The sequence below is a fragment of the Morus notabilis genome, unplaced genomic scaffold (genome assembly GCF_000414095.1).
Source record: "Morus notabilis unplaced genomic scaffold, ASM41409v2 Scaffold446, whole genome shotgun sequence".
In the NCBI taxonomy this organism is placed as follows: Eukaryota; Viridiplantae; Streptophyta; class Magnoliopsida; order Rosales; family Moraceae; genus Morus; species Morus notabilis.
Window position 1 is genome coordinate 65,061 of NW_010364530.1, and position 12,013 is coordinate 77,073.

The window sequence follows — 12,013 nt, forward strand, 5'->3', positions numbered from 1 at the left end:
GCTTTACCATAGTGTATGTATATAATTTTCCTAAGCATTCTCCAGAATATCAAATATTAATATCAGAAAATTATCTTATCAAAAATTTATATTAAGATCCCTCAAGAAGAATTTATCAATACCAATATTATCTTAATACTTCAAATCCACACAAAAAGATGCATATTATAACAAAAGCACTAAAAGTGAATTTTATAAAAAGATTGAAAAACACTAAAAACACGTTTCCTGGTCTCACACACACACAAGAAAATAATGAATTTAATGTCAGTTAAATTAATATATATATATATATATATATAATAAACTGAGCCAGAAGCACTATTTCGGGAATAAGAAGAGGAGGAAGAGAGGGCAAAGAGCAAACAACAAACAAAATATTTTTTTTAATTGAAAAAAAAAATACTTGGCTTGTTGTCGCTGTCTACCCTATCCACAGCCTTCTCGGAATGGAGAATGAAATCTGATTTTTCCTAAAGTCACAAACATAATTTAAAGTAACCAACTAGAGTCGTACTTCAAATAGAACACTAAATAAGGAAAAAGATGTAATCCTAATGAATCCTCAAGAAATCAAATAATAGCAAAAATTAAGGAGCACCATTCAAAATAAGAGTCCAACTACTTAAAATAAGGGATATTTACATTTATATATCATGTGTTTTGGATTTATTAAAAAATTATACTTTTAATTTTTAATCTCAATACATTTAAATTAAATTTAATACTTAAATTTATACATTTTCACAGTCAACTCTCAATTTTAAGCATGAAGTACCAAAGTACCCTTAAATAAAAAAGAAAAAAGAAAAAAAAACTAAAGAAAAACTTAAAACTTACAGTTTTAACCTAAAAATATCTAAAATACCATTAAAATGGTTTTTTTAATGTTTTTAATTTTTATTTTTTGTAATGTTGGAAAGTTTTAGTTTTATTTTCTTTATTTTTCTTAAAAATAGTTTGGTCATTTTAAAGGTCAAAATCAATTATTGACCGAGATAAGGAATAGATTTCTATATTAAATTAAATTTGAAGCCAGTATACATTTGATGAGATCAAAAACTATAGGTATATATTTTAAATAAACTTAAAATATAGGGTATAAAAATGTAAATATCCTATAAAATAAAGAGTGGTAATGGAACAACACAATTATTAAATGTTATGTTAGGCCTCGTTGATTTCACCGATTCGAGTTTAGAATTTGAGTTTTACTACAGTAAAAACTTCTTAAAAACAGTCACATCTAACTTTTTTACTTCAGTATAAAGCTCTCACATAAAGTTACATCTCAACTCAAATTAAAAACTTAACGAACTATATGGGCTCTTAATAACTATTAAATTTCCAGCATGTGGTCGAATAGAACTTGTTGTGGAGCCTTTTTAAGTTGAGCTTTGCAGGAGCTTTTTAAATATATATAGATATTATATATATATATATAGGAATAGTCTCCGGTCAGATGTTTCGAATTGTATATGATCGATTAGAATATTTAAAATTGATCATTGGATATGTAATCGACGTCTCAGATTCAAAGAAAAATTTGTCTTTGTTAGTTGGCAATGGTAGGGGTAGTGCTGGAACTTTAGACGGGCCACCCGCGACCGTCCGAAAATACCGAGTTTTTACCAGAGCCCAACCTGCCCGAAAAATTCGGGTCGTCTGCCCGAGCCCGAAAATGCCCTTGAACGGGCCGCGGGCTTATATTTGGTTGCCCGAACCCGGCCGGGCAGCTCGAATAGCCCGAATTTTTTTTAATATTTTTTAATTTTTATAATTATTAAGTTAGTTGGTGTTAAAACTATATAAAAATCAAAATCAACATTCAACAGACATTGTTAACACAATTGAATAAATTAATCATGTATATTAATGATGTATATTAAATTCGTAATTCATGATTGTCTCGTTAAAAATTTTACCAAGAAAAACCCAATTGGGATAAAAACTGGGCAAGAAAAAAAGAGTGCAATCATTTTGTGACAAATTACAAATTTTACAAACTTACAAAGTTATACAATTACAAATACAATGTCAAAAGTAAATACATATTTACAAATTACAAATTTACAATTTAATTTGAAGTTGAAGGATCGTCTTCAAAAGTAAATGTTAATCGATTAAATTCATCGATTCATTCTTGACTTGCCGGTGAAATTGTATCCTGTAGACGTTGATCGGCCCGATCCCAATCCTTAATGCAAACCAAGGCTTCAACAATATCCCTTTGCAATGCATTCCGGCGTTCTTCAAGTATTCTTCTTGTCGTATTGAAGGCTTGCTCGGATGAAATAGTGGAGACTGGGATCGAAAATATATCCATTGCCAATCGAGTTAGGATTGGCCAAGTTAATGCCCGTGCCCTCCACCATTGACCTAAGTCAAACGATTCTGCCGTACCGTCAACTACTAAGCCTTCACTGAGATATGCCATAAGCTCGTTGAAGTTGTCGCCGCCGCTACCACTGCCACTTGTTGACGAAGATTCACTCTTAGCTTCTGTTTGAGTTGTCTTCTTCTTCTTCTTCAACCCGAAAACATTCAAGAATGAATGTGGGTTTTCGTCTTATTGTTGTGGTTCCTGTACTCTAGGAGGTACTCTAAATCTAATCTCATATTTACTATAGATCGAAAATATTTTTTCCTTTATTATTGGATATTGGTCCGAACAATTGATGCCTAAAAATTCACTTAAGTTATCTAAACCACTTTCTAAACCTTCTAATTTTAATCTAGGATCAAAAATAGTACCTAAACCATACAACAAAGGCAACGTAGACCAATATTTTATAAATTTCTTTTCCATTGAATGGATAGGAACTGCTAAGATTAGGTCCTCCCTATATTTGCTAAATAAAATACTAATTCGTAAAAGTTCTCCTCAAGGTAAAGGTGATGTTGAATAATATGTTCCACTAAGTTTTAGAGTCACTTCATGAAACCTACCTAAAAATTGATACAAAGCTTTGGTAATTTACCAATCATATGCGTCTATATGATTTACTCTTACTTTTGCACACATATAGTTTGTTATAGCATCCTTATAGGGGATGCATTGTTAAAGCATTATGTAAGTTGAGTTATATCTTATAGGCATATCTAACGCTAATGCTCTAGGAGGTATATTTAATGTTTTTAAGAACCTAAACCAATATTCTTGTCTTTGGTTACTACCTTGAATCCATGCAAGACTATCTCTAATTATTGTAATGTGATTACCCATTTCTTTTAAACCAGATTTAACAATTAAATTAATTACGTGACATGCACACCGTTGGTGGAAACTTGTACCGTCACCGAATAAACTTAAATCATTTTCAAAGAACTCAATTGCTTTTGTATTGGCACTAGCATTATCTAATGTTATAGCTATTATTTTATCTCTTAATCTAAATTCATCAATTACATTTAAAATGGTATTATATATTAAATCCTCACAATGTGATCCTAGAACACATTTAAAACTTAATATTCTCTTATCTAATTCAAATCCTTTAAAGTAATGTCCGGTTACAGCTAAATAATCTTTATTGGCAACGACATACCAAATATCTGCCGTTAATGCAATGCACCCGCTAGTCGAGTGTAAAAGATTTATTAATGCTTCTTTTTTTTAAATAATTTTAATAAATTTTTCTTACGAGTAGTTTTTGAAGGGAACTGTGCATTAGGATCTTAATATATTTTTGCCAATTAGGATGCTCTACAAAACTAAGTGGTTGATCTAAAGCAGCTATTATTCATGCAACTTCCATATGATCTACTTGTGGATCATATTTTCAAGTGGTTAAACCACCGGTTGCGCGATCAAAAGATAATTGTGTTTGGCGGAGTTCGGATCTGCCGGATTGGCTAAGCTTTTGAAGACACTTTTCGGAGTGTCTTCTCAAATGTGTAGTGTCGTGAATAGTGTCACCTTGTAATTTAGATAAATAATATTTACATTGAGCTATATATTTAATGTTACCTTCATTGTCGATCTCATCAATTATGTTGAAGTGATCCCAAATTGTCGAGGTGCGCCTGCATTTCCTCCTAGAGGTTGCAACACTTGCAGAAGCAATCGCACTGGCACTCGCCATCGCCGCTTCTTCACGCCCACCACCATTGAGACCACGACCTCCAGTATGTCCAGCAGGGCTCGGATTAGTAGATTCCTGTGTAACAAATTCATTAGTGGGAAATTACCTATCTTCCACGTTGTGTTGGGCATTAACGGAAATTTCACTATAACCAAAAGGATCCATTATAAAAAAAATAAGAGCGATTTGAGAGAGAGAGCTTTAGGATAATGTGATAGTTTTTGAAAAAATTGTGAGAAAGATTTGAGAGCTTGAGAGAGATTGAGAGAAATTGAGAGAGATTGAGAGAAATTGAAAGGGATCGAGAGAGTTTGAGTGAAAAAAATGTGTGGGGGATGGGGGGTATTTATAGGGAAATTTTTGGGTTAAAAAGTTGATTTTTTTTTCAAAAAATTCGGGGTGCAATAGCTACTTTAGGTTCAGCGGGTCAGGTTCGGGTGAGTTCGGGCAAAAAACTAGCTATTGGACGAGTTTTCGGGCATTCGGGCAAAATTCGAGTCGGGCAAATCGGGCTTGGCCGGAAAAATTCAAAAAAAAAAACTTCGGTGGACGGCGGTTGACGGCGCCTACACAGCGGCGGGCTCCGGCGAGGTGCCCAAATTCAGGCTGCCCGAGCCCGAATTTTCACTTTGGACAGGCCGGCATATGGGCCTGCTCGTCGAGCCTGAAAAATTCAGGCAGCAGGCCTGCCTGCCGGCCCAAAGTTCCACCACTAGGCAGGGGTAAGCTAAAGCAATAATCTGAAAAACTTCTAATAGACTGAATAGCTGCCTTTTTGGTCCGGTATCAGACTGGAAACTTCCCCACATTAAGTCCTCTAGGGACTTAACATTGAACCGGAGACAATTAGGTATGGGTCAGCTAGTTTCATAGAAGTAAATAATTTTATACGGTTTATAATTCATTTTTGTACTAGCATATTTTTTTAAAGATAAGTTTTGTCTATTTAAAAAGTGTTTACTCATTGTAAACATATACGTTTATGTTGAAAATTTGTCAACTCAGATTAAATCTCTTCAAGAAATTCTTATGTGCAATACGAAAATATTGAGTGCATAAAATATAAAAGAACACAAAATTTATAGAGATTCCACTAGTATAATGTCTACGTTCTCTTTGAGGTAAAGCTGGTAATCCGAGTAGCAATACAATGACACGACTCAAAATCCGCACGAAATTAGCGGGTTTGAATTTATTATAAATAAGTCCGGGTCAAAATCAAGTCGAACCCGTAAAACACGATTAAATAATGTGTCATTTTCAGGTTAACCCGTCAACCCGCAATTGACCAGCCATGACCCGTTTATTAAACGTGTCATATTTAGGTAACACGATACACAACCCATTTATTACTTATTTTATAAACATGTTCAAAAATAGATTCAGAAATAGGTTAACACGACCCATTTATCACGTATTTTATAAACAGGTTCAAAAATAGGTTCAAAAATAGGTTAACACGACTCATTTACCACCCATTTTATAAACGAGTCGTTGATTACCTATTTAATAAACGGGTTATTCGTGTCCTGTCGTGTCAACCTGCCAATATACAAGTCGTGTTTGGGTTTTGTATTTCAACACGATTAATAAACGGATCGTGTTCGTGTCAACTGAAAGAGTCAACACGACATAAACACAATCCGCCAACACGAATTACCACCCTACTTTAAAGCCCTTAGACTTTCACTACACTTGTTAAAAATGACAAAAACACCCAAAAAAAAAATCTCTCTATGCCTAAAATTGTGCACGAGTATATGGGCTCTTAGCCGGCCCTATTCATAGACTTGCCACCGAATCAGATTAGGATTATAGTCTATCTTTATACTCTTAGGATTTAAAATAATCTATTATCCCTATATAACTTGTGGGATTTATCTTCTAATTACAATTTGAATTCATGTTTGAATACAATAAATTTATCTCCTATATAATCTCTGAACTATTTAAATTTGTTGATTTATTATGCCACTTATACCATCTGACGTGGACCCTCGCAAAGTAGCTTCGACACTCTAGCGTGAGGTCGTGGCTTTTCGAAGCTTCGACGATGCGTAACACCCAAAATGCAAAATCAGCTCTTTTAGGGTTTGATAAATGAGCTCTTTCAACCCTCTCTCTTTTAGTGGAAGATTCCAACTCAATAGCAAGAGCTCATTTAACAACAGAACGTGCAAGAAATATCAAACTGATCTATTGAAATTTGCAACTTAATCTCATCACACACTATTTTCTTTTCCCTTTATATCCTCAGCAACCAAAACAAATAACGAATGTAAAGCGTAAAAGAAATATGCTGAGCAACTAAGATCACTATCATAAAGGATTGAACTGGGGATCAAAACTATCCAAATGAGCTGCGAAGAAAATGTTCTTCAATCAGAAACGAAATGTTTCAATTTAAGCTTCAATTAGGTGGTTTTATGGGACTTTAATCTGTGGAGATCAACCAGCTTTACCGAGCATTCCAATATTTGCATCAGGCCACAATACCATCTTTTGTTGTTATTGAGTCCCATTTGGTGCTTTATGTGCTAAACTAAAAGAAGAAGAAAGCATCAATATCCAATCATGTATTTGGTTTGTAAGTCCCAGAATTCCTTGGTTTGTTTCAGAACCTCCACTCTTTCTGCAGCCATCCTCTCCGTCCAATAGTCTTTGCACCTAGATTTTTTTAAGAAGAAAAATGCTAGTGTCATTCTTTCTGTCACTCTCTTTGTCACTCTCTGCATTCACAATTTGACACGTCGACTCCACTACATCATTTTCTGTTTAAATAATAATATATCATACTAGTGGAGTCCACGTGTCAAACAAATACAGAGAGTGACAGAAAGAATGACGCTAACATTTCTCTTTTAAGAACTAGAACATAATAGATTTCTTTACTAACGCAGAAAAAGAAAAAGAAAGATCAGGGGGCTATAATTTCTTTACCTTCTTTTTACAAGCAGATCTAGTTCTAACATGTGCACTGCTTTAGTGTAAACTCCAGCCTGTGTTAGAAAGAATGGGAAGAAAAAAGAAAGCCTTGTGAGATTGAAGTGACCGGAATGAATTCTTCTTAATTTTAAAATAGAGCTTAGAAGATGACTATGAGATAACAAAATGGCTGGCAAGGAACATTGGCCTAGTAGGTCATAATTAGTCGAAGCAAAAAGAATGAAGTTTTAAACGACAAAGCTTAGGCCCCAAAATATCGCTAGTTCGAATCACAACTCAAGTTTTTGATACATTATTCTCTCTCACAAAAATTCAAATTCAACTTTTTCTGAATTCACTTTTTAACTCAAGTTTTCAACTGGAACGAACGAAACTAACAGGGCCTTAATGTCGAAACACATAAAGGGATTTGGATTACAAGTTTTACTAAATTAGATAGATACAAACCTCTCTGCAAATTGGGCACTTTGCCTCTTGGCTTGCATTTTTTAGTCCTTGGAAGATCAACACAGAAGCCGCCGAGCAAGCACATGACTTGCAAAACAGGTGACCACAGGTCAAAGCATATGGATTGAAAACGGTGTCCTGAACAATAACCAAACTCATATCAGGAACTAGCATGGAAAAAAAAAAGTTGTTTTCTTCGTTTGTTTACACAACCAAAAGTAAGATCTTACCAAGCAAATGGCACAAGTTAGATCATAGTCCAGATTTCTAGAATCTGGAAGCGGCATTTTCATTACAGGTGGCATTGCATTGAGATCGCATGAAAACTGACCAGATATTTCATGAAGTTCCCTGTCATCCGATCCATTAAGGTTGAGACAAAAAGCACCCAATTCTATAAGCCAAGGTGATTGCAAAAGTTCAATGTGTTCAGACTGCAACTTGGATCTAAAGTTCTTGCCATTTTCAGAGCTATGTACCTGCCATAGATGAGAAAGGCACAAAGAATGTCATCAATCTGTAAAGAACAATTGCAACCAACTCTGAGGAATTCCAGACTATGACTAGATGGGTCCGTACTCCGTACCTTATCGTACTTCTTAAGAATTTTTCTAATTGCAATGGCGTTCATTGCAGCATAATCAATGAGCATCTTTCCTTCTTCAACCATAGCTTGTTGGTCATTCCTGAAACATTTACGCAGTTGCAATAAATATCTCTGCATTCCGCTCGAAATATGAAGATGAAGGAGATGTCTGACTCTTGAACTGAAACATCCAATGATATCCGAGGCTTCCTTCATCAGCTCTGAGAAGAATGTTTCGTCACACACTAAAAAGAAACATGCACAGAAACATTTATTCGTTTAGACAAGATTAGAAAATGGAGCATGAAATTCGAATTAGTTAATACTTGTATCTATTGGCCTTAACTGTTACAAACAAAATAATCTTATTCGAGACAAGGTACTGTATAATAAAATATTGGACAGAATATTACAAAAGAAGCATATGCTTGTCCTTGTCCAATACAGAACTAATATGTAGAGCAAGCATAATATTATAACTTATAACCTAACTCACATGCATAAGAATCTCAATAAATATACTGCAAACAATAAAGGCCCCTTTATGAAACAAGAGAATTTGGGTCAAAAATCCTTCTTTTGTTTGAACATATTTCAATTCAACGTTAATCATCACAATTGTGAGACAATGATGAAAAATTATGTATTTTCTATTGGGAATACAAGAAAACATGCTAAATTCGACAGTACAAATACTGAGATTTGATATGGCAATAAAAAATTTTCTTAAATACTCATTTTAATTCTTCTTCATTTGGGGTTCAGAGATTCCTAAACGAAATTATTGGGCGTCATGTAGCACTAAATTCTATGCTTCATTCTAAATTAATTTATAGAACATGGTCACGAGATTTTTTTATTGCAGATTCAAACTATTTAATTCTTCTACAAATACAATAATTTAAAAGAAAAAAAAGGAGAGAAAGTAAACATTTTTTTATACGTCTATTCAAAAGTGTAACCAATTGTTGTTACCGTAATTTTTTTTTTTCTCAAGGCGTAAAAAAATAAAGGAAAATTAAAATATTAAAAAAAGGGACAAAAAATAAAGTAAAAAAGCAGAGAAATTTACATGGACAGGATTGACATTGACATATATGTTGATTCGCAGCTTCCCGTTCATCGTCACAAACATCCTGCAAAGGTTTGCAACTCCGACAGCTCTTCAAAACTTTCTTCAATCGCTTATACTCGACATAAGAGCATTTATCCTTCAATCCCTCCTGCTCTTTCAGCTGGTATTCTCTGAACGTTTCGCCAAATTTCATATCGCCGCTAACTATTCAACAATCCAACTCGGATTTCCGAAACCCTAGAATCGCAGAATTTCAGAGAAAAGAAAGGGAAAACAAAATTAATCGTAATGACGTAAAACTATTGGAACGAATATGGAGGATTGTTTGCGTATTCAAGAGTCGAATTTCTATCGACGCGTGTGGGGGATTCTATTTTCTTGGTCGAGAAGGCTTTTCTTTTTGGAGAGAAAAGGTATTAATTAGTTTACCTGGGAAATTTTCCCGAGAAACAAACAAGGGTGTAAAGCCACGAACGCGGAGGAACGAGAGAATGATAAGAAGGTTTTAAAAAAAACTCGTCGACCCCGCGCATCTATCGGAGACTATTGCGTGTTTAAATTTGCTCTCCGGAGTTATCCTCCTTTTATATTGAAAAGGAAATAACGGCACGTGTCGAAACTATAATGCACGTGCCTGGTGTGGGCAATAGAGGAACAGATGGAAAAAAAAAAAGAAAGGAAATAATTAAGAAATAAAAAGTAAATGATAGTTTGATATTTTTTTTTTCCTTGGTGAAGAACAGAATAAATATTTTATTGTCACTTTTATATATCGAATTTCTTGAATCTTTTCATACCATTTTTTTTCGTGTCTTAGGGGTGAGGCATTTGAAATCGAGATTTTAATATGCAATTAGATGTAAAATTACTATCTATGCTTTCAGTCACAAGATTATGTTCCATTTGTAGACTATTTAATTTTAATAAGATTTTAATGCTATTTCAGGTTTAGAAGTGCGTTATTGACTATTGATAGAGATATTTTACTATAAAAGCATTTACTAGTAATTTGACCTAAAATATTTGGATTCATAATATTTTTACTTGTTTTTGTTTGTAGTGGGCCAATAATCTATGCTAGTTGACTTCTTTTATTATTTTTGCTGGAAACTATTCGACTCTTGTTGCTCTCGTCTATGATGTTTGAACTTTTTTTCCACTTCTTCATTTAGACCTCTAATATTTTATGAAAACCGGGATTCAATTTGATTTTCTCTTTGATTAGTGGATCCAATAGTTAAAAGTGGGATTCCATATTGATTTAAATTTTTGATAATCTACCCGTTCAAGATGTTGGGTTTTAAGATACTGCCGAAAGGTCAAGATTTTATCACTATAATTTCAGTACTAAAAGCAATCATTAATTAATTTTACTTTTTCCATCATGGCTCCCATTAATTTAGTAGACTATTAGTGTAGTTATTAAAAAAACATGATCATAAATATGTAATAGGTCGGGGCAAAGAGGTCTTAAAAGTCAATTTTGGACGCTCATAGTGATTGCCATGATTTTGTTTATTCTAGTGCTTCTGTCTTATTATGTTTATGGTTGACAATTCGTGTTTGCGTGTCGTATTCAGACCGACACGACACGATTATAGTAAACACGAACACGACATGATTAATAAACGTGTCAGAAATCTAAACACGAAAATAAAACGCTAATAATACAGTTAACACGACACGGCACGTGAACACGATTACTAAACGTGCCGTGACAGGCCAACCCAAAAAAGACACGTTTATGACCCGTTTATAACCCAACTAGCAAAAATAGTGGGAATTTTATATTGTATTCAAAACTATATTAATTGACTACTTAATATCACTTATAGTTAAAATCATGCATAATAATCAACACACATTAAAATATCTAAATATCAAATACACACACACACACATATATATATATATGATACTATTAGATTATTAAGTATATATGTTTCAAAACATACCAATTACCAAATATTCAAAGAAGTTTGAAAACATAACCAAACATTAAAATGTTTAAGTGCATAAAATATAAAATAAATATAGGAAAATGTCTTCTTTGAGCCTTGAGGCTGAATGCCCAACTACGCTCTAAAAACCAAAATTAGTTTCTAATTGCTTTAACCTATTCATGGAAAAAGAAAATATTTTATTAATGAAAGGAAATTTATAGCTTGGGCATGCCACAAGAAAATTCTTGTTACCTTCCATTGCATTTAAGGTATTGAGGTTGTGAAAATTTTAAGATAAACTATAAGTGAGCTCATTGATATCCAAAATAAAAACATTTTCAGTAATTTCATAAGTTATGCCCAGGGAAAAAAAGGTAAACTTCTAAGGTTAATATTACAAGATTTTTCTTTTTCTTGTGAAAAAAATAATAATAAAAAGATCAATTGGATATGTGCCTAATAATCAGATTCCTTCTCACTTTGCACTATCACTTTTAAAACTTTTACTTTAGAATTTTGATATTCCCTGTTAGAATTTTAATTTTTCAGCCACTGTTGTTTCACTAGTTTAACTTAGTTTAATTAAATTTGAATTCGTGTTTAGTAAGTATGCAATCTGAAATATATTTTTCATTTGAATTGAGTTAAACTGTCAAAGTTTAACTCTTACCTTAAATTTAACCATTCAAATTATTTTTGAACAGTAAAAATGTGCACACTCTCTATATTTTTCACACTTACTAACCACAAATTTAAATTTTATTTCTTGTTTAAATTAAATTTTAAACTGCACATCTAAACATTAATTCAAACTACAATTTAAAACACACGATTTAAATTTTTTAATTTTATAAAAAATTTTAAATTAACATAATTCAAATAGCGAACCAAATGGGGTTTCAGTCATCCATGGTGTCACTGTCACCACCTA

At 33.2% G+C, this 12,013-nt stretch overlaps 1 protein-coding gene across 3 annotated transcripts; it reads right to left on the bottom strand.

Annotated features, from left to right (window-relative positions):
- Positions 1–6,310: 6,310 nt before the first annotated feature.
- On the bottom strand, positions 6,311–9,677 carry LOC21395634 (probable E3 ubiquitin-protein ligase BAH1-like). 3 transcript variants are annotated; one of them, XM_024171236.1, is made up of 7 exons: positions 9,569–9,677; positions 9,137–9,376; positions 8,065–8,309; positions 7,709–7,957; positions 7,479–7,616; positions 7,026–7,084; positions 6,311–6,752 (listed from the first exon to the last, which is right to left on the bottom strand). In XM_024171236.1, the coding sequence occupies exons 2-7, from the start codon at positions 9,330–9,332 to the stop codon at positions 6,647–6,649; spliced, it is 993 nt and encodes a 330-aa protein (XP_024027004.1). In that variant the 5' UTR covers positions 9,333–9,376; positions 9,569–9,677; the 3' UTR covers positions 6,311–6,646. The 3 variants fall into 3 exon arrangements, with proteins under 3 accessions (XP_024027004.1, XP_010105068.1, XP_024027005.1); XM_010106766.2 differs by having other exon boundaries at positions 9,137–9,677; XM_024171237.1 differs by having other exon boundaries at positions 6,672–6,953; positions 9,137–9,677.
- Between the last annotated feature and the right edge of the window lie 2,336 nt (positions 9,678–12,013).

Coding starts and splice junctions, on each gene's coding strand:
- LOC21395634 (XM_024171236.1), bottom strand. CDS start 9,332: ATGAAATTTGGCGAAACGTTCAGAGAATACCAGCTGAAAGAGCAGGAG. Junction 8,310..9,136: donor TCAATGTCAATCCTGTCCAT/GTAAATTTCTCT, acceptor GTTTCTTTTTAG/TGTGTGACGAAACATTCTTC. Junction 6,753..7,025: donor GATCTGCTTGTAAAAAGAAG/GTAAAGAAATTA, acceptor AAAAAAATCTAG/GTGCAAAGACTATTGGACGG.